This window comes from Molossus molossus, unplaced genomic scaffold (genome assembly GCF_014108415.1).
Source record: "Molossus molossus isolate mMolMol1 unplaced genomic scaffold, mMolMol1.p scaffold_m16_p_21, whole genome shotgun sequence".
NCBI lineage: Eukaryota > Metazoa > Chordata > Mammalia > Chiroptera > Molossidae > Molossus > Molossus molossus.
The window spans coordinates 42,350,243-42,374,245 of NW_023425357.1; the positions used below are offsets into that span (position 1 = coordinate 42,350,243).

At 54.5% G+C, this 24,003-nt stretch overlaps 1 protein-coding gene and 1 pseudogene across 2 annotated transcripts; both read left to right on the forward strand.

The window, feature by feature from the left end:
* Window positions 1–921: 921 nt before the first annotated feature.
* CCDC102A (coiled-coil domain containing 102A) lies at window positions 922–21,764 on the forward strand. 2 transcript variants are annotated; one of them, XM_036275088.1, is made up of 10 exons: window positions 922–978; window positions 3,204–3,294; window positions 6,597–7,341; window positions 10,057–10,283; window positions 13,322–13,430; window positions 15,752–15,868; window positions 16,168–16,377; window positions 17,419–17,589; window positions 18,509–18,612; window positions 20,725–21,764. In XM_036275088.1, the coding sequence occupies exons 3-10, from the start codon at window positions 6,751–6,753 to the stop codon at window positions 20,852–20,854; spliced, it is 1,659 nt and encodes a 552-aa protein (XP_036130981.1). In that variant the 5' UTR covers window positions 922–978; window positions 3,204–3,294; window positions 6,597–6,750; the 3' UTR covers window positions 20,855–21,764. The 2 variants fall into 2 exon arrangements, with proteins under 2 accessions (XP_036130981.1, XP_036130982.1); XM_036275089.1 differs by lacking the exon at window positions 922–978 and adding an exon at window positions 1,545–1,595.
* LOC118639697 lies at window positions 6,045–6,160 on the forward strand (annotated as a pseudogene).
* Window positions 21,765–24,003: the final 2,239 nt, after the last annotated feature.

Here is a 24,003-nt window from a genome sequence, read left to right on the forward strand (position 1 = left end):
TGTAAGAGAAATGACTGTGACCTTCCAGAGAGGATTGTTTGATCATTAAAGGATTCAGAGTGACCCTTGGGTTCGAAACCCTCAAATATTTTTGCAAACATGACCCTTTTATCGCCAAGAGCCGGTTCTTCCATCGTTCTAATGGGTGCATGATTGCAATCATAATCTAAACATTGTTAAGCATGGGTTAAAACTAATTTATCTTCAACATTTTTGGTTTATTTTTCGAGGTAAAGTCTCAATCTGGCCAGGTTTACCCCCAGTATTTCTGAATTGTTTGTCCTCTTTCTGGATGTATTCACCTCAGACTGCCCTCTAGGGCACAGTGTCTGGTGAGAGGCCCTCCCAGAGTCTGCCCCGTCCCCTCCCGCCAAAACCGCAGACCCCCGCCCCTCCCAAGGCAGGAAACCCCAAAGCGTCTGGGCGCTATCGGGGCACCGACTTGCTGCTCCAAGTCCACTCGGTAGCAGAGCTGGCACTAGGCAGAAGCAGTTAACAAAAGTGAGCTTCATCCTGAGGGCTCCACGTGCTGAGCCCGGGACAGGCGGTGCCCGCTTCTGCTGCGGGGCACCTAGCACTTGGTTGGCACTCGGGAAGCCTGAGGCGGGAAAGCCGAGCCCCGCGGGGTCTCCAGCCTCTGCCTCTCGCCGCCCAGCCCTCGGCCCCCATGCGGGGGTGGAGCTTCTGTCGGGGTCCCGCCCGCTCCGTCGCAGAGCCAGCCGCCCAGGCCTGCGCCCCTCGCCCCGAAGTTAGGCGGGTGCCCTCACCCCAGCACCTCAGCCGGCCGGGGTCACAGCCCAGCTGCAGCTTGCGGGCGCCCCCCGCCCCGCCGGCTCCTCTCCCCCCGCCCCCCGGCAGAGAGGAGGAGACTCCGTGGCCCTCCCTCGGCCCTCCCGGCGGCGGCCACAGCCAGCCCGGCGCCCGCTCCGCCCAGCCGCGGCGGGTCGGACGTCCGGAGCCCGCGGGTTCCTGGCCGAGGTGAGCGGGGGCGGCAGTACGAGGGACAGGAAGCCACCACGTCCCTGAAATCCCCTCCAGGCCGCGAATCTTCCGCGGGAGGGAAGGAGTTAAGTTGGGGGGAGGCGTGCTGGAGAGAGGGGAGCAGCGGGGGCTTCTGCGTCCGCAGCAACCCCCAAACTCAGAGTAGAACTTCCTAGCCTCCTCCCCGGGCTCCCTCACCTCCTGGGCCCCTGGGCCTCCGGTGTGGAGGGGCTGCGGGGTCGGGGGAGACAGGGCCCCCCACGGAATCCGCGGGCCGGGCCGGACGGGAGGGGGCATCGGGCGGGGGCGGATTTTGGAACTCTCCCGGGGGACCCAACGTAGTCACCATGGCGAGCGCGGGATGGACGGGCGGCACGGGCCAATCGGTGCATGGTTCACCTCCCGGGCCAGCTAGGCTGCCAATGGGGACCGCGCGGTGTGGTAGGCGGGACAGCGCCGCGCGGGCCCGGGAGCCCCCCGCCGCCCTCCGCCTGCCGCTAGGGGGTGCGGGGTGGCTCGCTGGACCAGGGCGGCCCTGGACGGGGCAAGGAAGTGCGGGCTAAGGCGACTCAGGTCGTGGAAGGACAGAAAGCGAATTTCTGGAAGGGATTGGGGTAGGTGGGGCGACGGCCAAGTGCAAAGGAATGTGCTCTAGTTGCCCACCATTCTGATGGTATCAACGGGTGATACCTGGCAATCTTGCCCCCCCCCCCCGCCGTGGCTTCAGTTTCTCTATCTTAAGTGGGGGTTGTTCAGGGTTGTGGCGTTGGATTGGTTCAGGTTGATACTAGGTCTGCCCACTTGTTGGACAGAGCTTTCAAGAATCTTGTTAGTCCCTCTCTCCATCAATAAAGATAAGGAAACAGGTCCAGAGAAGACAGGGACTTGCAGATGTCACACAATATAACAGTGGCAGAGCTGCGACTAGTGGGGTGTCTTCTTTGCGAGAATGAATAGATCAAGGAGTTACTGAGGACTCCTACCCTCTCCCATATCGGTTATGTTTGGCCACTTGGCCAGATGCCTGAGAACCCCATTGTAGAGGTGCCCCTGAAATAGACATGACCCAGAGGAGAAACATCCAGCACTCCAGCCTCCCCAACACGCCCCCTCCCACTTTGCTGCTGGTCCTCTATGTGGATGTGGGCAAGTGCTGCTCCCCTGGGCCTCAGATGGGCCATTTGTAAAGAAAGAAGTTATAATCAGTGATCAGGCTTTGTGGCTGCTTTGTCTGAGATGGGGGTATCTGGGACAGTCCAGGGATGCCTACCCCAGGGCTCAGGTCCAGCCTGCAGGCCCAGCTTGCCTCTCATCCTTCCTCCCTCTCAGTCCTCTCCTGGAGGTCCAGTGGCTGGAGCCCAGGCAGCAGGTCAGAGAGACAGGTGCCCACAGTTTGTGGGCTGACCAGCCTTGGACCCTGCACTTATCCAATCAGGCTGTCCTCTGCGGTTTCCTGCTGGGCTCTGCTCCCTGCCCACAGCCAGGCCTGTGGCCAAGGGCCAGCCCCATAGCCCCACCTGAAAGGTTCTGGGAGGACATCGGGGGTTTCTGAGCTGGAGGGAGGAGTTGGGCCACCAGGCACACCCCCAATCCCTTTAGCTGGCCCCCATCCAGGCCTCAGCATTGCTTACTCCTCTCATTGAATATTGAGAGTCATCTAAACATGCTTAAGACAAAACACAAAGTTGTCCCTCTATGGGCTCATTAGGATTCCTCAGATAAGAGGCCTGACCACTGACCTGGCCATGAGATGACCTCTGACCCTGACCTTGGCCACAGACAGGCTAAGACACCTACCTATCTCAGAGCCTGACCACAAAGTGACTCCTGATCCTTAGGATGGCTCAACCCTTCCTGCTTGCAAGGGGACCCCTACCTGTCCACCTGTCATCCATAGCCGGGAAGCATTTATGCAGCATCTGCTGTAGGCTAGGCCCTGTGCTGACAGCCAGCAAGACCAAGGTGCCCTTGTGGACTTCACAATGTGCTTTGGGAGCACTAACATAATCTGTGTATGAGGTCAGGAAAGGCATCCCAGAGGAGGGAAGACTGGAGACTCCACGTGGGTCTTGAGGGATGTGTTTTCTGATAGAGAAAGAAGGAATAGATATTCCAGACTGGTCCACAAGCAGCAGGACCCACTGGTCACTTCCTGTGGGCAAACCTGATGACGGCCTAGCCTGAGGCAAGTACCGTATGAAACACACTTGTTTCTGTTCTAGAGTGGGCCAGCAGCTGCCTGGAGCATGAGGATGGCTGTGCGGCTGGGGTTCAGAAGCTCTGTGTTCCATTCCGCTCTGCTCCCCAGCTAAGGTAGGTCACAGTTCAGCCTCTGCTCTCTACCCACCAGCCAAATTGAAGCAAATCCTCTATGCAGGGCCTGTCCTGGAAGTTCTGGGGGCACGAGAGTACCGCCTGGGTGGGCGGAAGCCTGTGCTGCAAGAAGGCAGCTGGCCAGAGCTGGCTGTGGAAGGTTCTAGGGCTGTGCTCCCTGTGTAGTGCAGTGGGGCTGGGGAGATGAAGGCATTTCCTTGAGGTGGTAAAACTGAGCTTGAAGGATGGGTGGGGAGTTTCAGAGTCTGGGGTAGGGGGCAGCTTAAGCAGAAACCCTGAGAGTTAGAGCAGGAATAGACCCATCTGGCTGGTGGGAGGCAGGAGAGGGCAAGGTGGGGTGAGGAAGTGTCCCTGAGGCACCTGTGATGGCTGGTCCCTCCTGGACCTGCTCTTTGGGGGGGCAGTGACACCCTGGAGGAGTCAGGAAGCCACCCTGCACACATAAAGGTACACCCGATGGGAAGAAGACACTGAGCCTGGTGGGTGAGGGCAGCAGGGCAGGGCAGCTGGAGCCTGTCTGTATAACCACGAGCTGGAGCTGTTACATCTGACTCTGTGAGTGTGAGGGCTATGCGTGAGCTTTTGTCCCCAAGGCTGTGTTATGTGAGAGAGGTGGGGTGGGGTGGAGGAGAGGTGTGCATTGCTTGGCAGGGTCTGGTTGAATCTATGTGGGTGTGCAGGGTTCCTGGTGTGCTAGGAGATGGGTTTCTCCAGAAAACCAGCCTTGGGACCTGCACCCCACTCATTCCCACACATGTGCTTACGCACCCTTCAAGGGACCCTGGGCCTGCTGGAGGGAAAGCAGGAGGGCCATTCAGAACCCCTCTGTCCCCTCTGCTGTCCTTCCTCCTCCTCCAGCCCCCAGGAAGGGCCAGGCCAGACTGCTGAGAAGGGGCACAGGAGCTGAGTCTGGAGCCCATTCGTGCCTTTAGCATGGGTGCCATTAGGGGCCTGGGTGGCGCCTGCCCTGCCCCATTGTGCGACAGGCTTGGGATTTTTGGATGGAGCAGGCCGCCTCCTGCCTGCTGAGCCCATGCCAGGCCCAGAAGCAGAGAGCATGTGCCCATGGCCCCCTCCCTGTTACTTTCTCAGTTTAGGGGCCCTGGGAAGGGCCCAGCAGACAGGGCCTGGGTCCCAGGACCTCCTCACCAACCCCATTCCGAGCACAGCTGGGGCTGCTAGGCTGGTACTTGGATTTCCGGCCTCTTTCCCTTCCCCCTCAGGCTCTCACATTGTTTTTCTTTTCCAAGAGCTTCTCCACGTGGAGCCCAGCCAGGAAAATGGGGAGAGGAGAGTGAGTGTCCATGTGCATGTTTGTGTGTATGAGTGTGTGTATATGCTTAGTGATGAGTATCTTAGCATGTTCCTGTGTGTATCCATCCATGTGTTGGCATGTGTATGTTTTCAGGTGTGTCTGGGACTCTGTATCTGCAGGTGAGCACCTTTCTGTGCATCTGTATAGTTGTGCATGCATTGGGTCTATCTCTGAGTGTACATATGCCTGCCTGTGTTTCTTTGTGTTTATGTGTATGGGATGGTTGGGGGGGGGGGGATGGCAGGGTCTGCAAATGTGCCTGGGTATGCACAGATGCCTGTGAGTGTACATGAGATCAAGGCCAGCTACCTCATTGCACAGGTGGAGATACTGAGTCACAGAGAGGGCACTCAGCCTTCCAAGGATCCTTTGGAGAGTCTGTGGTATTCTGGGAAATGGAACCTACATCTGTTTGGCTGTGTCTGGGTGCAAACCTTTGTGCAGATATTACTGGAGTTGAGCATATACATTTGTGTGTTTGGACATATAGGTGGTGACAAGGCATCACCAAATACCCAAATGTCTTAAACTTGGACTATGAAAATATAATTCCCAGCTTCATATCTACTGAACTCGACTCTCTGTGGGTGGGGCCCAGGAGACTGTATTTAAAGCAACTGTCCTCTTAGGGGCAGAGAAGAGAGGACCTCGGGGCTTGGGGCAGGACAGGGAGGGAGTGCCAATCTGATGGCTTACCTTTTCACTGCCAATGCTGACAATAGATCACCTGCCAAGAGTGGGAGGGTTAGAGACTGGAAGACAGTGAAGAGAGAACACAGGGTTGGCCAGGCAGTGTTGGGACCAGCCAACACTGAGACAGTGCTCTGGTTGGTTACTCAGAAAAAGAAAGAATAGAGACCAAGGCCTGGCCTCCGGGCTGGTAGGGAAGTAAGGTCATATGTCTCCAGGGGGTGCTGGAGGTGGTCAGAATGAAGCTGCATGGAGAGAGAATGTGGCAGGTTAGGGACAGAAGGACATGTGTCTCATTTAGTCTAAAGGGTGTACAGCCCATGAATAGCAGATCCTGACACCTCACTGCACCCCCACCATCTAACAGACACTGGTTTATTTCCATCATACTACCAGTGTTTGCATGTATTCACCAAACCCTCCCCACTGTTTGCATTTGGACTTCTAGATACCATATCTGGATTAGCTCCTGGTCTTAACCCTGCTGAGCCTCCCTCTCCTCTTCAGTAAATGTCAGTAATTTCCCTCGAGTCTGTTGAGGCAAATAAATGAAATAATTCACATAAGGCATGGTACCTGGCCTGTAGTTGGCCCTCCACACATATCATTGTCATTGTTATCATGTGCTAAAAGTAAAACTGGCCAGGAACCAGCTTCTGCCCTCAGCAAACTCACAGCCTGATGTGAAAATGGGGAGCAGACAGGGACTCATAAATGGTACAGCATACTTTCTCGGCCTTTTGGCTAAGACCAAGTGTAGTATCTGTTCTTAACAGTTTAATAGATGGTACAGCAAGGTTAGTTAGTGTAGTGATGGAGACAGTCAGGGTCTGACCACCTGACCTGAGATGGTCCAGGAGGACTTCCAGGAGGTGGTGATATCGCATAAATTTTAAGGATGAGAAGTTAGCCCAGTGTAAAAAAGAGACAGGAGGGTCAGCAGGAAGCATGCTGTGTTCAGAATGGAGATGGGGAAGTAGTACTCAGTGTGTGAGAGGGGACCTGAAAGTTGGGGACAGCAGATCAAGGTTGCAGATCAGCTGCCATTGCTGCAGATTGAAGGGACTGGAGTGGGGAGTCTGGAGGCCAGTGAGGAATGGTTGCAGGCCCTTGCCCATCATTCCAGCCTGCGGGGGGAGGAGGGGTTCTCCTGGAGCAGACCATTTTCTCTCCTGCCTTTGCCCATGCCTCCTGCCAATTATAACCTTCCCAAGGCTGATCTTACTGATACGGACAGATGGTGGCCACAGCCTAATAATGGTGTACTCTCCCACAGGTCCCAGGAGGCATCCCCCATCCAGCGGCCAGGAGAGCAGAGGGTGGCGGTAGTGGCCATCATGCACAGTGGTATCGCATCTGCCAAAAGTGCCCCGCGCTGCCCCTGAGTTCAGCCCAAGTTCAAGTCCAGCGCCCACAAGCCCACTTGCACCATGAGCCATGGGCCGAGCCCCCGGCTGACCGAGTCCCCGCAGCTGTCCAAAGGCAGCCTCCTGACCATCCTAGGCAGCCCATCACCGGAGCGTATGGGGCCAGCGGACTCACTGCCACCGACGCCGCCCAGCGGCACTCCGTCCCCGGGTCCGCCCCCCGGCCTGCCGCTGCCCCCGGCGCCGGTGCTGCTAGCCGATGGGGACTGGGAGAGTCGCGAGGAGCTGAGGCTGCGGGAGCTGGAGGAGGCGCGCGCGCGGGCGGCGCAGATGGAGAAGACCATGCGTTGGTGGTCGGACTGCACTGCCAACTGGCGTGAGAAGTGGAGCAAGGTGCGCGCAGAGCGCAACCGCGCACGTGAAGAAGTGCGCCAGCTGCGCCAGCGCCTGGACGCGCTCACCAAGGAGCTGGCTGGCGCCCGCCGCGAGCGCCAGGAGGCACAGGGCGAGTGCGAGGCGCGGGGCCGGGAGCTGGCGCGGCTGCGGGGTGCCCGGGGAACCGCTGACCCAACGCCCGATGGACCCGAGACAGAGCCTGAGCGGGAGCACGAGCCTGTGCGCGATGTCGGGGCAGAGAGACCGCAGAGCAGCCAGGTGTGTGGAGGAGGTGGGGCTGCTGGGCAGGGCCTTAGTTCTTGGGTCCGAAAGTGGAAGGGGCAGATTGATATGGGCAGAAGTGGAAGCTGCCCGGCTCAGAAAGGGGGTGCTAAGGGCCTGGTTCCCTAAGGGGTTTCACTCCTATGGGTGGACCTGGTAGGGCCCCAAATCACCTCCCTTCTGGAGACCGCTAGGACAGAGAGTCCTGGATTCTGGTGGTCCCCACTCCAACACCTGAGTAGTCAACAGAACCAGGGAATCATCCCTTTACAGCAGTGGTTCTCAACCTTCCTAATGCCGCGACCCTTTAATACAGTTCCTCATGTTGTGGTGACCCCCAACCATAAAATTATTTTCATTGCTACTTCATAACTGTAATTTTGCTACTGTTATGAATCGCCATTGGAAATATGTGTTTTCCGATGGTCTTAGGCGACTCCTGTGAAAGTAGGGTCTAAGTAAGTACTTGCCTGGAAGGGCATCATCAATAGCAGAGTTGAATCCATTCATTCATTCAACTTGAATTTGGGAGGAGAGGTAAACATATATAACAAGCATCAATTAAAGCTGAGTGGTGGGCCTTGGCTGGTTTGGCTCAGCAGTTAGAGCATCGCCCCCAAACCAATGAGTCTCGGGTTCAGTTCAGTGAGGGCATGTACCTCGGTTGCCGTTCATCAGAGGCAACTGGTCGATGTGTCTCTCTCACACCCATGTTTCTCTCTCTCTGTCTCTTCCTCCCTCCCACTCTATCTGATGATAAATAGAAAAATATCCTCTGGTAAGGATTTAAAGAAACAAACAAACAAAAAATGAAATAAAACAAAACAAAACTGAGGGGTGGGAGGCTGTGAGGGCACTAGGAACACGAAGGAGTCCCTGATCCAGGCTTTGGGGAGGGACTTCACAGAAGCTTTCCTGAAAGAGGTTCCTTTTAAGCTGAGACTAGGAAAATGCAGAGGAATTGGCTGTGCAAAGTGAGAGAGGCACTCCAGGCATGGGAATGGCCCACGCAAAACAGAGGCAGAGCGCGCCTGGTGAGCTTGGGCACTGGCAATAACAGCTCCCCTCATTCACTGGGCATCTGCACAGAGTGCTAAGCTCTGCGTGTGCGTTATCTCGTTCATTCTCACAACAGCCCCAGGGGGTATTTGCATTGTGGAGGATACTGAGGCACAGAGAGGTTAAGTCCCAATGTCTCCCAGCTGGTGACAACTTACTGGTGATAACCAGTATGGCCAGAGTATTATTGGTGGGTGTGGAGGGCAGCCTCCCCCTGAACCAACAGGCCTGTCACCAGAAAGCCATCTAGGGGCAGAGTCCAGGCTCTGGTTGCTCCTAGCTCCATCCTCAAACTCTAGCTAAGATTCTTGGTTGCCCCTCCCCTGCCCAACTCCCTTCACTCCTGTAGCCTAGAGTAGGCACTGCCACCTCCTAGGAACTGAAGCTCCCTCTTTCCCAGGCCTGCCTGGTGTTTGGAGGTGGCATTCATTGCTCACAGTCTGTTCCTGTCCAGCCCAGGATGTAGCAGGTACAGCAGTGAGAGCCCGGGGGTTGCAGTCTGAGTTTGCTTTCCAGCCCAGCCACTTCTTCGTCTGTGACCCAGAACAAGTCCCTTGCCTCCCTGTTTCCCCATGTGTAAAACGGGGCTTTGGACCAGGTGGCACCTAAGGCCCCCACCCAGACTTGGAGACACAAGAGGAGTAGAATCTTATTCCTCGGGCAGCTCTCAGAGCCAGTGTCCCAGTCTAGCAGGGAAACCGAAAGCCAGTAAGGGAAGGGGCTAGCCACTCCTCTGGAAAGGTCATGGGGGCCCTGGCCGGTTTGGCTCAGCGGTTAGAGCGTCCACCTGCGGTCCGGAGAGACCCGGGTTCGGTTCCCACTAAGGGCCTGTACCTTGGTTGCAGTTTGACCCCGGCCCTGGTTGGTCGTGCGGGTGGCAGCCACTCGATGTGTCCCTTTCACATCGATGTTTCCCTCTCTCTTCCTCTCTCTCCCTCCCACTCTGTCTGCACGAAGGATGGAAAAGTGTCCTCGGGTGAGGATAAAAAAAAAGAAGAAAGGTCATGGGGAAGCCAAGCTGGAACAGAGGCCCCGGGTGTCTCGGGTTGTGGTCAAGGCAGCCTTGAGGGTGGACAGGGGCAGGTCAGAGGAGAAGAGGGAAGGGGAGGATCAAGAAGGGAAAGGGGGCTTGGCATTGGGTTAATAATCCCTCATAGCTTCCTGTCTGGGAGTTGGTTCTGCTCAAAGGGCTGCCTTACCATTCACCTTTACCATGTCCCTTATTTCCTGGTACCTTAGTGTTTGCACCTGAAAAGGGGATCTTACAGCCAGAATTCCTTTAGGAGGAATTTAGTTCTTACTCATTGTAGGAATCCTCTGCTTCTACATTGATTTACACCAATGTCCCACCATATGTTTGCATACTTACAGTGACAGGGAATTCACCATTTCTCCTGGGAAATCTTCCAGGATACAGGGGACCTTGGAGGCTGACTCTGTGTGCAGTTCCAGGAGGAGAAAGGGGAGGTCCAGAGGAGGCTTTGTCCCTCCCTTTCTAGGATGGAGGGGCAGACTACAAAACGGAGAACTGGGGCCCAGAGGGCTGTGTCGCTTGCCCAAGGTTACCTACCAAGCTGATTCCAGACTCAGGACCTGGCAAAGGCCAAGAGGGTTCAGCAGCCACTGGTCCAACTTGTGCCTTGATCCCTGCAGGAGCTGGAGCTGGTGGAGAGCCTGCTGAAGAGCAGACCAGAGGAGCCCGAAGGCTGCTGGGAGGCACGCAGTGTGGGGGCCGGGGGCCCACGGGGCAGCTCGGGCCGCCAGGAGCGCAGCCGGCTGCCCTGGGAAGACACAGCTGCCATCGAGGAGGATGCCTCCAAGTTGACTGCCCTACGGCTGCGGCTGGATGAGTCCCAGAAGGTGCTGCTCAAGGAACGAGAGTGAGTCCTGGGAGACAGGCAGGTGGCAAGGTGGCGATCCAGAGCACCCTCAGCATCACAGGATGAAAATCAGTGTCACAGAATGTGACTCGCTGAAGGGGAATGCTACTTCTTGGGCTCGAGTCTTGCAACATTAGAGTAGTAGTGCTCCTCCTGAGGATCCCGTGCACTTTTTAAAAAATTAATTCAAATAATATGTACTGGGCTTGTGCTCTGGGTCAAGCACTATGCTTGGCTATGAGGACACAGCCATAAATGAGACCAGAAATCCCCATCTTTGTGAAGCTTATGTTCTAGTGGCAAGAGAGTGCTGTGGACAAAAATATAAGCAGAGAAGGAGGGACAGAGAAGTTGAGGGGTTGCGGCTACGAATTTGATTTTGGATGCGTTGAGTCTGAGATGGCAGGGTGGCAGCTGGGTATGTGAATGAGTCTGCAGTTGGTGAGACAGGTCCGCGCTGGAGGTAAAAATTGCGAGTCATCAGCGAATAGATGATAGTGAAAGCTGTGAGCCAGGTGAGAGTGGTTAGCGGGAGGTCAGAGGATGGAGCCCTGGGCTGACCAAGTTTAGAGATCAGTTACTGGGGAACCTTTTTGTGCCAAGGGCCATATGGATATTTATATCATTCGCAGGCCATACACAATTATCAACTTAAAAATTAGCCTGCTGTATTTGGTCAGGCTAACTTGGTGAGATGTGTGATGTTAGTGGTATTGATTTCATATCGGTGGACGTTCCCCACCCCTGATAGAAGAGGGAGGCAGCAAAGGAGGTGGGAGAAGGGGCCAGGGAGAGGCACGGAGACCAGGAGAAGCCATTCACAGAAGGCGTGATCAGCTGCTCAGGAAAGTGGATTCAGAACATGGAGGTCACCTTCATCAGGGCACAAGCCTGATGATAATGAATATTGTAACTCCCCCTTTTCCATCCAGAAATTAAATACATAGTAAACTAACTACTTATAATTTTTTAAAAATCAACATGTTGCCGTATAACCATGAAGGCAAATATCAGGGTGATGCTTGCACAAGCCAAGGAACACCAAGATGGCCAGCAGACCCCAGAAGCCAGGGGAGAGCATGGGACAGGTTCTCACAGCCTTCAGGTGGAACCAACCCGCCACACCTTGATCTTGGACTTCTAGCCTCCAGAACTATAGGACAATAAACATTCACTTAAAAAATCAAAAATCAACCTAATGTACTAACAAATATAAAGCAGAAAGGAAAAGAATTTAAAATAAAATATATGTACAATTGACCCTTGAACAACACAGGAGTTAGGGGTGCCGAGCTCCTTGGAATAAAAACTCCATGTAGAACTTTGACTCCCCCAAAACATAACCATGGTCATCTCTTGTTATCTGTAGGGGATTGGTTCCAGGACACCCCTCCCCCAACAGACACCACAATCCACAGATGCTCATTTGGGTCCCTTATATAAAATGTCATATACAGTGCATATAGTTGGCCCTCTGCATCCAGATTCCAAACCGCAAATCAAAAATACTGCAGAGCCTGGCTGGTGTGGCTCAGTGGTTGAGCATTGACCTGTGCACCAAAAGGTTGCCAGTTTGATTCCCAGTCAGGGCACATGCCCAGTTTGTGAGTCAAATCCCCAGTGGGGGGCATGCAGGAGGTAGCCAACTGATGTTCTCTCTCATCGATGTTTCTATCTCTCTCTCCCTCTCCCTTCCTCTCTAAAAAAAAAATCAATAAAGAAAAGAAAAAAAGATCACAGAACCTGGGGATACGGAGGGCCAACCTTATATTTATTGAAAAAATGTTTGCATATAAGTGGACCTGCACAGTTAACATTCTAGTTGTTTAAAGGTCAACTGTATCATGACATGGAAATGCTTGGGCACAGCTCTACTAGAAGAAACAAGGTGGTGAGAATCTGGTGGCTTTATGTGGAATGACAGTGATGATGACCATGACAAGTACTAACAGAGCACGTACTCTGAGTCGGGCATATGCTGAAGCTTTATGAGCATTTGCCCATTTAAGTCACCTGCTGGGGCGTCTAGATAAGCAGCAGGTGCACGTGTGCGGGGTTGGCAACGCAAATGCCCCGGCGGTGTCACTGTGGTGATGAGATTTCCTGAGCGGTGAACTGCCTTTGGTAAAGTTCTGAACACAGCACAGTGCAGTCTTCCCTCAATGTGTCAGCAGTTCCATTCCTGGAGAACTGTTAGTACAAAGGCACTTCCTGTTGATGTGCAAATCGGGGTGAGGTTCTAGGCTCAACGCATGTTCACCCCCAGGGATGTCCAACAGGACATGTACACATTAACTGGGATGCAGGATAATTCCTGGATGGGCAGGATGTCCATCCTGGGCATTGCAGGGCACCGGGTACCCCTGGTCCTTGCCCACTAAATGACCCTGTCATGATAACCAAAAACGGCCTCACAGATTTCTAAAATGCATCCTAGAGGGTGGCATTGTCTCCTCTGAGGACCCTGTGTTAGAGGCCTGACATGGTAGACTGGCAGAAGGGAGATGGCGTGGTGTGGGGCAGCATGCTGGAATGGAATGCCAAATTCAGCCACTGGTGCTCTGCTTGGTACCTATGACACCTCATTCGTGTGCAGGGTGGGGTCATGGGAGAACATGGGAATCTCTTCCAGTGATGATGACAAGAGGGAACCCCTAGGTCCAAGGATCACTGGGCAGTATTTTCTAACTGCAGAACCATGTTTTCAAACCAAGCCTTACAGGGAACCACAGTACATGAAACAGGAGCAGGGGTCATATTTGGCAGATGGTCCTGGGGCCCAGAGAGAGGGAAGCACCTACCAAGAGTGGCCAGTGCCCTGGAGGCCTTGTCACCTCCCCACACCATGAGCTAGGCACCTGCAGTTGTGGGAGAGGTACAGTTCCAGGAGAAATGCAAAACCTGCCACAGTGTGGGGTGCTAGGGCCTTGAATGCCGAGGCAAGAACTTTGGCCATGCGTTCTACAGGTGCAGACTGCTTAGAAGGACTCTGAGCAGAAGGCTCATCCCCATGTCGGCTCTCTTTGTCCTCTCCCCAGAGATAAACTGGCACTGAGCAGGAACATTGAGAAGCTAGAGGGGGAACTCAGCCAGTGGAAGATCAAGTACGAGGAGCTGAGCAAGACAAAACAGGAGATGCTCAAGCAAGTGAGTCTTGGAGACCAGGGGGGGCTTCCTGGAGGAAGCGGCATTGTGCTGCTGAATTTTAGCAGTGGGAATGGAAGAAAGAAGGGAATCCATTCATTGTCAAGCATTGGCCATGTGCCTCACACTGTTCTGAGTACTGGGGTGAGCAATGTCCCTGCCTTCAGGAGTTCACCTGTGGGAGGGGATGCAGGGAAGACCGACAGGAACTAGGCAAATAAATTCATAAGCTATGAAGGAGTCACAGCATTATAAGACTGATAGGGTGATAGGTCAGGAAAGGCCTTTCTAAGAAGGTGACATTTGAGGCAAGACCTAAAGGGATTAGAAGAAGCCACCCTTGAGAAGATAATGGCAAAGTTCCTAGCAAAAGGCACTGCAAATGCAAAGGTCCTGAGGCCAGAACAAACCTAACGTGTACAGAAAACAAGCCAGTGTGGCTGGAGAGTAGTGAGTGAGAGCTGAGGTTGCAAGGAGAGCTTTGTAGACCAAGACGAAGGGAAGGAGTCTGGATGATGCTTCTTCATTGGTTGCCTAGTGTGTGCAAGATCTTTTGAAGCCTCATGGCAGTCAGGAGGCTTCCTCATTTTATTTTTATTTTTTAATTTTTTTATCCTCACCTGAGGACACTTTTTTTTCTTGCATTTATCTTCAGATAGAGCGGGAGGGAGAGACGGAGGAAGAGAGAGACACATCGAGTGGTTGCCACCCGCACGACCCCAACAGGGTTGGGGACAAACTGCAACCGAGGTACATGCCCGAGCCAAACCGGCCAGGGCGGAGGCTTCCTCATTTTATAAATGAGGAAACTGTGGCTCCAGCTGGCAGAGAAGGGATTCAGCTTCACCACCACAGTGCTGGGGACTCAGAGCAGGTGGGGGTCAGTCTAGGCAGCCCTTCTTGCCTCCTGTGCAGGCCTCCATGGCCACCAGGGGGCACAGCCACCCAAAGAAAGCTGGCTAGATTGGCTGCATTTCCAGAAGGCAGTGGGACCACAGATCTGGGAGCCTGAAACTGCCCTGAAAGGGACTGACACTTGTCTTAGGGAAGCTTCTAAAACATAGATTCCCAGACTCCACCCTCACCCTCCTGAATCATCATCTTTGGGGCTTGGGTTTAGTAATAGGCCTTTTTAATTTTTTCAAATTGTGAAGTGTAATCATTTGCAGAAAAGAGAATAAAACACAAATGTGCGGTTTCACAGAGAGTTATAAACATTCGCTTTTGCCCTGGCCGGTTTGGCTCAGCGGTTGGAGCGTCGGCCTGCGGTACAGAGAGACCTGGGTTCGGTTCCCGCTAAGGGCATGTACCTCGGTTGCAGTTTGTCCCCGGCCCTGGTTGGTCGTGTGGGTGGCAGCCACTCGATGTGTCCCTTCGCATCGATGTTTCTCTCTCTCTCTCTTCCTCTCTCTCCCTCCCGCTCTATCTGAACAAAAAATGGAAAAATGTCCTCGGGTGAGGATAAAAAATAAAATTAAAAAAAAATTCGCTTTTGTATCTGACTTCTTGACCTCAACATATGTATTTAACGCCCATCCCTGTCGTTGCACGGAGCAGTAGTTTGTTGATTTTCCCTGCTGTCAACAGCCACTCTGCACTATGTCGAAAGTCCCATGCGACTCTGACGTGGTCAGCCCTGCAACCACACGCAGACCATGTTCAGATCCACTGGATGCATTTAGCCAGTGTACATACAGGGGTACAGAGATGGGCAGACAGACAAGCTCTCTATCCTCCCAAGCTCCCATTCTAGTGGGGAGTCGGATGGCAAGTAGAGGAGGCACCCCCTCCAGGTGGGGAGGACAGGAGAGGCCTTCCTGAGAAGGGAGCATTTAGGCCAAGGCTTGAGAATGAGAAGAGGCTATGCTGCAAAATACCTCAGAAAAAGTGTATGAGGCAGAGGGAGCCACATGTGCAAAGGCCCTGGGGTGGACAGGGTGTATTTAAGGATTAGGAGGCCGCACAGTGATCAAGAGGAATGAGGTGGAAGGGCTTTGTGAGACCATAGGGAGGAGTCAGCCTTTACCCTAAGGAACCCAGGATGGGGACATGACTGCATTTCTCTTTTTTACAGCTCACTCTAGGCTACTGTTGTGGAAAATGGGTTGATGGGGGCTAAGAGTGGACACGAGGAGGCTAGATGGTAATGAGGTAGGGAATGAGAGATGGTGGAAGCGGCACAAGTGGTCAGATGCAAGGTCAGTTCTGGATACCCGGTGGCCCATTTGGATACCACCTCCTCGCTGAGCACTCCTCACCAGTGCCCACCCCCAGAGCTGGTTCTGGGTGGTGCTCACATAACCAGTCTGGCCTGTACCCTGCAGCTCAGCATCCTGAAGGAGGCTCACCAGGATGAGCTGGGCCGCATGTCTGAAGACCTGGAGGACGAGTTGGGCGCGAGGTCCAGCATGGACAGGAAGATGGCTGAGCTGAGGGGCGAGGTGGGGCTGTTGTTGGGACCTGGGAGGGCTGGGAAGCCAGGGTCCCTGTGCTCTGAGAGGGACCAGCCACACTCCGGGGGGTACCCCAATCTGCAGGCAGTCTCCCGCAGAGACCAGAAGCGCCCTCACATCCTGCACACGTGAAATAAGCCCAGGTTAATTATAGCCACTGCAGCTGGGCCTGCTTTCTGGAGCCAAAAAATGACTCCAGACGGGGTTGGGGTGGGGGGAGCATCCAGCTCAGGCCCTTCCGTGCCCTCCTTTCCCAGGGGCCCTCACCCTATCCTGCCCTGTTCCAGATGGAGCGACTGCAGGCAGAGAATGCAGCCGAGTGGGGTCGCCGAGAGCGGCTGGAGACTGAGAAGCTGGGCCTGGAGCGGGAGAACAAGAAGCTTCGGGCACAGGTCGGGGACCTGGAGGAGGCCCTGGCCCGGCGGCGGCGGCAAACAGCCAGCGTGCTGGACTGTGACCTACGGGCCAGCCAGGCTGCACTCTTCGAGAAGAACAAGGTGGGGCAGTAGGTGATGTGGCCAGGACTGGGGCAGCCCTGCCTCCCCAGCCAGCCAGGGCAGAGCAGCTGCCGTGTGTCCAGTATGAGCCCACAGGGACCCGGTGACCCCTGAAATAACAGCTAAGGACTAGGTGATGATTGTCTAGAAGCTGCTCCTCCTGGGCACCCAGTTTGGGTCAGGCTCAGTGATAACTACAGTACCTGCATTTATTAAGCACCTTCTGTGGGCCTTGTGCCAGTGTTTTGTCCATTATATCACTTAATTCTCCAATTGCTCTTTTATTTATGCAACAAATGTTTATTGAGACTGTGTGTAGGCCATGTTCAGAAGCTGTGGGCCACCTCTGAAGAGCAAGATGGGTGTAAATCAAGTTCTGAGCTCCCATTGGCTGCTGTGTGGAAGGTGGATGGGAAGGCAGACCTGTGGGGAGGCTGTTGCCTTTTCTGGGGCAGCAAGAGGTGATGAAGGCCTAGGCCAGGCCAAGGTTGGTGGAGATGGAACAAAGAGGATGGATTCCAGAGACCTTTAGGCAGCGCCTAGCCCCATCTTACAGATGTGAAAACTGAGGCTTGGAGAAATCCCAGAGCTCAGGGATGGGCATCTCCTTTCCTGGCTGTTCATCCTCTTCTCAGCCACTCTGGCTTCTGGTCTCTTTTCCTTTGACACCCACTCCCAGCTTAGTTCATTCTCTGACCCAGGCCTTTAAGTGCCATGTATACACCAAAGACTCCAGACCTCATCCCTCCCCAGAAAACCCGACTCAGCTCCAGTAGCTTGCTGGACATCCCATGTCATTTCTGGTAGGCACCTCAAAGTTACATGTTCAAAATGGAGCCACCAAGTCACCTACCCAGATCTCTCCCCTCATTGACCCCCAAGCCTTCTCACCTCACTAGATGGCGCCTCTGGCCTCCAGCTGCTCATCCAAACCTCTGTTGCTGGTATTTCCAACAACAGGTGGAGAGATTCTGGGAAGAAGGGACACCAGCATGGTGTGCTCTGAGGTTGAGCCCTCCCCTCGTCTCTGCTCCACTGTAGGAGCTGGCGGACCTGAAGCATGTACATGGCAAGCTGAAGAAACAGTTCCAGGAGAAGGTGGCAGAGTTGGCACATGCCAACCGGCGGGTGGAGCAGCACGAGGCAGAGGTGAAGAAGCTGCGGCTGCGAGTGGAGGAGCTCAAGAAGGAGCTGGCCCAGGCTGAGGATGAGGTGAGCACCTGCCGGGGCCCGAAGGGCGACCTCCAGACCTCAGCTGGGAAAGGAGTGTCGCTCCATGCTGAGTCCCCAGTCCCCGGCATGAGCCCGACTCTCAGGATGTGCACAGGGTAGGGTGGGTGGGTGGGTGGGTGATGGATGGAGGGTAGATAGGTGTGTGTGCAGGAGAGTGGGAAGAAAAATGGACAGATAAGGTGGATGAGAGGTAGAATAGATTAATGGGTAGATGAGTGGGTAGCTGTGCAGGTGGTTAAATGGAAACAGAAGGACAACTCCATGGATGGATGGACAGATGGATGAGGGAGGGAGGATGGATGGATGAGATATGACAACAGATGTCTGATAGGTGGATGGTTGGATGGGTGGATAGATGGATGAGTATATGGAAAGATGGATGACTGGGTGGACAGTGGAAAGAGGGATAGACAAGCTGACTGGATCAGTGGGTGGAAGAAGAAATGGCAGGGAAAAGACAGAAGGATGGATAGATGGAAACAAGTGTGTCTGGGAGAGTGGAAGGACACGCGGACAGATAGGGTAAACGGGTGGCCAAGTAGATTAATGAATAGTGAGTGGGTAAGTGGGTATCTCCGAGAGCAGATGGATATTTCCATGGATGAATGGTCACATGGACAGATTGATGGGGATAGATGGGTAGGTGGGTTGATGGATCATCAGTAGCTTGGAGCATTGGAGGATGGGAAGATTTAGAAGGGAGGGGCAACAGGGATGGAGAGGAGCAAAAGGAATGCTTCCCGGGGGCGGGGGGGGGGGGGGGGCTTGGTCTAGGCCTCAGAGGAGAGATAGGGCCTGGTCTCCAGGAAAGACATTCCCACTGAAGAATGGCAAATGGCAGGCCAGGCTGGCCCAGCCCAAGGTGACTCCCATACTGTTGGCCCTGCTCACCCCCCAGCTGGATGAGGCCCACAACCAGGCACGTAAGCTGCAGCGGTCGCTGGACGAGCAGACGGAGCAGAGCGAGAACCTGCAGGTGCAGCTAGAGCATGTGCAGTCCAGGTGGGCCCCCACGTGCACCCCTGGGGGGAAGGGTTCTAGCCGGGTGAGGACTCCTGGCCAGGGCACAGAAACAGAGCAGAGAGCCTTCCAGCCAAAGGAAACTTCCCTCCTTCCGGGTAGGATTGGAGCTCAGGCTAGAGAAGACAGAGAAGGAAGAGGGCTGGGCTCCCTGGAGCCAAAATCCTGTCCCCTCGGACAGGAAGGGCCAGGGCCAGGAAACCAGGGAAGGGAGTGCAGGAAGTGAGACCAGCGGGAACCTGGAATTGTCTCCTATAGCCAGAGATCAGGAAGGGTGGCCAAACAGGTCAGGGCCAATTTGGGGCAATAGGTAGGGCCCATGGGCCTGGGAAGCCATTGACTAAAACAAGCAGCCCTCAGGGTCCCCAGGCTGGGTTGACCCCAGGTCAGCTGGGATCAGAGGAATTGGAGGAGCCCCGGCCTGATGAGCCCGAGCCCTCAGACAGGACCACAGAATCTCTGGGGGACCCACCAGCACACTCTACGTCTCTCTTCTGCCCCCCTCTCCATTCCAACACCCTGTGACTCTGATATCCCTTACAGCCACGAGAAACCAGAAAACATCAGGTCCAAACCCCTCCCCACTTCACAAGCTCCCTACCTGACCGACTCTTCCTGGGCTGGGCCCTGGGCAGCCCTTATTCCCATCCTCTTATTTCATGGACTTGAGGGAGCCTGGGCTCTGCAGCCAGGCTGACGGGGTGGTGGGAATCCTGGCTCTGAGCTTGAAGCCGTGTGGTCTTGGGCCACTGAACTTCTCTGTGTTGGTTTCCTCATCTGTAAAATGGGGACAATAATAGTTCTTACCTCTTGGTGGTTGATAGAATTAAATGAGCTGGTATGTGTTTCTGAAAGTACCGGGTACATCATAAATGCTGAATAACTGTCAGCTGCTGCTGTTATTACTAACCCTGAGTGGGGGGACTTATATTGGGCCAGATGTTGTGCTACAAGAATTGTGCTCCTGTAAAAAGTGGAGGCAAAGATTTCTTGCTAGGGAGTTGGCAGATGAGGAAACTAAGGCACAGGAGGGTAAGTCCTTCCACGGCCACGCCCCTCACCCTTGGCCGCCTGCCATTGGAGCCCTACTTACGGAGCATGCGCTGTGTGCAGCTGTGTGTTTCTGTGAAGACTACCCACTCTGGAGCCAGACCTAACAGCCACGTGACGGCCAACAAGCCTTAGTTTCCCTGTCTGCCTGGGATGTACCCAGAAAGAGTTGGGCAGGGGTCCAGGCATGAGCCCACGTCAGGCCATGTCTGGCCAGCTCTGCCCACTCCCGCCCCCTGCCCCCCTGCCCCAGCACACACCCCATAAAAGGCGCCTAGCCCCAGGGCTTTCCCACCGCCTTGGCTACATTCTTCGGGAGCCATAAACTCCCAAAATGGACAGGCAGGCGCTCCCCAGCCTCTCAAGCGCTTCCATCAGGGAGGGCGCGGCTGCCCAGGACCGATGCCTCATTTTCTTTTCCAACTTTCTGTGCTTTAATGTTCCGGGGACAGCGCACTAAATCACAGCGCAGTAATGGAGGCCCCTGCCTGCGCCCCTCCCGCCGCGTTAATAATTCATGCCTTCCAGGAAGATGCCGCCAGGGCCGCTGTGGGGGAGGGGCCTCTCCTCCACGGCTCTCGGGTCCAAGTTTGCCCGAGACATTTTGACTTTAGGAACTTTAACGTGGGGAGGGACTAGGGCAGAACACTTTCTCACTGACACTAGGGATGTGGGGACTCAGACCCCTAACCCCCAAACTCTCTCTCTGTGGTCTTTAGAGCAGGGCTCGGGCTTGAATCCCAGCAGCATGATCTTGAGCAGCAGCTCAGCGCTCCAAGCCCGCGCCCACTCACCCACTCCGGAGCCAGCCCACTCCCTACTGTCCGGGACTTTGGGCAAATTACTCGCCTGCTTGGTGCCTCGGTTTCCTTGTCTGTAAAATGGGGGTGACAGTAGCACCTCTGTCATTTCAGGGACTTCTGGGAGGGTGATGTGATGAGGTAATGTTGGGAAAAGGCCCAACCTGGTGCCTGGCAGGGGGATTCTGCTGTCAGCCCAGCTGATGAGATCTGTGCCTTGTCCCCGCTGTCACCCACCTCGCAGGCTCCGCAGGCAGCAGCAGAATGCCCCCCTCTTCGGAAAGATCCGCAGTGCTCGCTTTGGCACTGAGGAAACCGGGGATGGAGCCAGCGACCTGGATGAGGATGAAGACCTGCAGATCCAGGTGGCCTAGAGCTCCCAGGGCTGGCAGGACTGGCCCAGGCCACAGGCCCCGGGGTGCCCAGACTGACTGGCCACTTGAACTGAGGTGGCTGCCTGTGCTCGCTCTAGGAGCGACCCCCTCCTTGCCGCAGACGACCCCTTCTCTCCCAGAGTGGGTGTCCATGTTTCACCCTGCAACTCCGCATGGAAGGGAAGCCATGGCCTATGTTTTACAGAGAGAGAGATTTTATGTATCTATATATGCCTGGTGTTATAAACACAATACTGCTCCAAGGCCTGGTCTAAGCTCCCCGCCCCGCCCAGGACTTTCATGTAGGGGGAGGGGGATGTCAAGAGAGGGCTGTTGAGTCCCCAACCCAGGCTGCCTCTCTGAGCCTTGAGGGTTGGGTGGAGCTGTTCATAGTGAATTGTGATAAATCCAGTCTTTTGTAATAAATAAGTTGAGGTTCTTGGGGTGGAGTCCTGAGAATGCAGCAGATCTGGGCAGGCGGTTTGGGGGATAGCATCAGCCTACACCTGGTACCGAACCTGAGTTCAATAACATCAAGTGATTTAGTAAATGAATGAATGTGAGAAAGAATGAGTGAACATCTGAGCTGCTGAATGGTCTGGAATTCAGCTCCTGTGAGGGGAAGAAGAAAGTATGGTACGTGTGTTATCTGGAGAAGAGGAGACTTAAGTCTGGCACCAGATTGATTCAGATCTCAGCTTTGCCCCTTATTGGCTGTGCAACTCTGGGGAAGTTACTTGCCCTCTCTGAGCCTCAGTTTCTCCACCTATAAATTAAGCGTCTCACAGAGCCATCCTGAGGATTAGATGAGTTCATCTGGAGCTCAGTAAAGATTAGTTATTATTGAAGTACTTGAAGGAATGCCCTGGAGAGGAGGGATTTGCCAAGTGGGTTCTGCCACAGGGATGAAGTTCGGGCAACTGGTAGTTTATCTAGAGGTAGGTCTAAACACAATAAATAAATTCTTTTATCTTTCTGCTAGCCCTGCTCTAGGAAGTGGAATTACAGGTAATTTTAATTTTATTTTTGATACTTAATCTCTAAGTGTTCTATAACCAACAGACTTATAGTAAATCTGGTGGAAAATGTTATTAAAAACAGTAGCATAGCCCTGGCCAGTTTTGCTCAGCGGTTAGAGCGTCAGCCCACAGACCAGAGAGTCCTGGGTTCGGTTCCCACTAAGGGCACGTACCTCGGTTGCAGTTTGTCCCCGGCCCTGGTTGAGGTCGTGTGGGTGGCAACCACTTGATGTGTCTCTCACATCGATGTCTCTCTCTCTCTCTTCCTCCATCTCTCCCTCCCGTTCTATCTGAATAAATATGCAGAAATGTCCTCAGGTGAGGATAAAAAAATGTTTTTAAAAACAGTAGCATACATTTTTTAATCTTTGCAAGTCAAGGTAGCATTCAAGACACCTGCCTGTTCAGGTGAAGCACCAGGGCCTGGTTTCTGTAAAAGGAGGCACTGTGAGAATTGTGCTAACATGTGGAAGGTGTGAGTTCCCTGTGTTCAGAGGTGTACAAGGAGAGGCTGGGGCTCCCTGCTAGAGGTGGGGAGCAGCACTCAAGGACTTTGTTATTGTGGCCCAGTCTGAGGGACCCCAGAGGCTACAGCCAGCCGATGCCATGAGCTGTGGGGGCTGAGAGGAGGGAGGAGGCAGGCCCAGGAGCCCAGCTGGGGGTGGTAAATGCAGGCACTGAACACTTGCCTGTGGCCTAAACTAACAGTGCTCGTGAGGTGGGGTTTTCTGTCATGGCAGGGAGGCCCCTGTCACCTCCTGGGCTCCCAGGGGAGAGGATGGAGTTGAGGACACCCAGCCATGGGGATTCCCCCAGTGGGTCTTTCCCCACAAGCCAGGGCTATTGGAAAAGGGGCTGCAGGGAGAAGACCATTACTTGCCAAGGGTCTTTGTTTTCTCTCCCAAACAGGAAGTTGCCCCCAGAAGAAGCTGAAAATGCTGCCCTTTGACCCTTGGGAGCCAAGAGCCAGGCCCTCACTGACAGCAGCCCTGAGAGCTGCCTCCCCAGGGCCCCGGGCAGACATGCCATTCCCAGACACAGAGCAGACCCATGGGCTGGTTCCCCCAGACTCCCTGGCACCTCCAGCAAGATAGTGTTGAGCAGGGGCCCCACTATAGCCCCTGTCTGTGGGCGGGACCACTCCTGAGAATGTCAGTGAGGAGAGGGTCTGGCCTCCCACCTCCTTTATCCAGGGAAAACCCAGGTCTCAGGAGGGGAGGCACAGCAGCAGACAAGGCTACCTCCCTGCTGCGTCCCTTCCGTCCCAATGGTCGTGGTGGTGGCAGCATCTGCCAACAGAAGTGTCAGCTTTGGCCCACGTGATGCTTTAAAAACTATTTAATACATTGCTAATATTAGTAATGGGATTTACTCATAAAAATGTAGGTTTCTTGAGAAGTCAGCACCTTAGGTGACACTGAGCTCACAACCCCACATGGGCACAGCTGCTGGGCGAAGAGGCCAGTGCTCCCTGCTGTGGGGCACAGAGGTGCCCCAGTGGGCTGCAGTCGCCCCCACTCCCTGCAGCCTCACCCTACACCCACCTCGTTTATGTCACGGCCTGGCCCCTGGAAGCATGTGAGTGGTTTTCCTCTGACCTAGTCCAGTCTCTCTGAACAGCTGAGGAAATAGAGTGAAGGGAGGCACTGGCCAAAGTCAGTGTGTAGTGTAGTCAGGACACACATGTCACTCGTGACCTTACTCCTGCAGGTTGCTCATCACCACCGGGGTCACAGCCAGCGTACTAAGCCATGCAATGTGCTTCCCTTGGGAGGCGGGTGCTACTGTCATCTCAGTTCACATGAGGGTGCGAGAGCTCAGAGGAGCAGCAACCATCCCCAGGCCACTGGTTAGTGGTGACACCCTCATTCCAGCTCTGGGCTTCAAGGCCAGACCCAGACTCCTGATTATGATGCCCCTCCAAGGCCAGGCCCCATGTGTGCGACCCCTGCCCCACTCTACAGACCTGGAGCTCCAGCTATGATGGATTCCCTGGCTGCCACCCAGAGTTGCCCCTCCCCCATGAGCGTCCCACAGCCCTTCAAAGCATTAGTGGGTTGTGTACTTGTCTGCTTCTCCTGCCCCACCAGATTCTCCTTCCTGGAGGGCAAAAAAGTCCTTCCAACAGCC

Excerpts from the sequence above, each read along its gene's own strand:
- CCDC102A (XM_036275088.1), top strand. The coding sequence starts at position 6,751 with ATGAGCCATGGGCCGAGCCCCCGGCTGACCGAGTCCCCGCAGCTGTCC. Across the intron at positions 10,284-13,321 it reads GTGCTGCTCAAGGAACGAGA|AGATAAACTGGCACTGAGCA; the intron begins GTGAGTCCTGGG and ends TCCTCTCCCCAG. Across the intron at positions 16,378-17,418 it reads CACTCTTCGAGAAGAACAAG|GAGCTGGCGGACCTGAAGCA; the intron begins GTGGGGCAGTAG and ends GCTCCACTGTAG.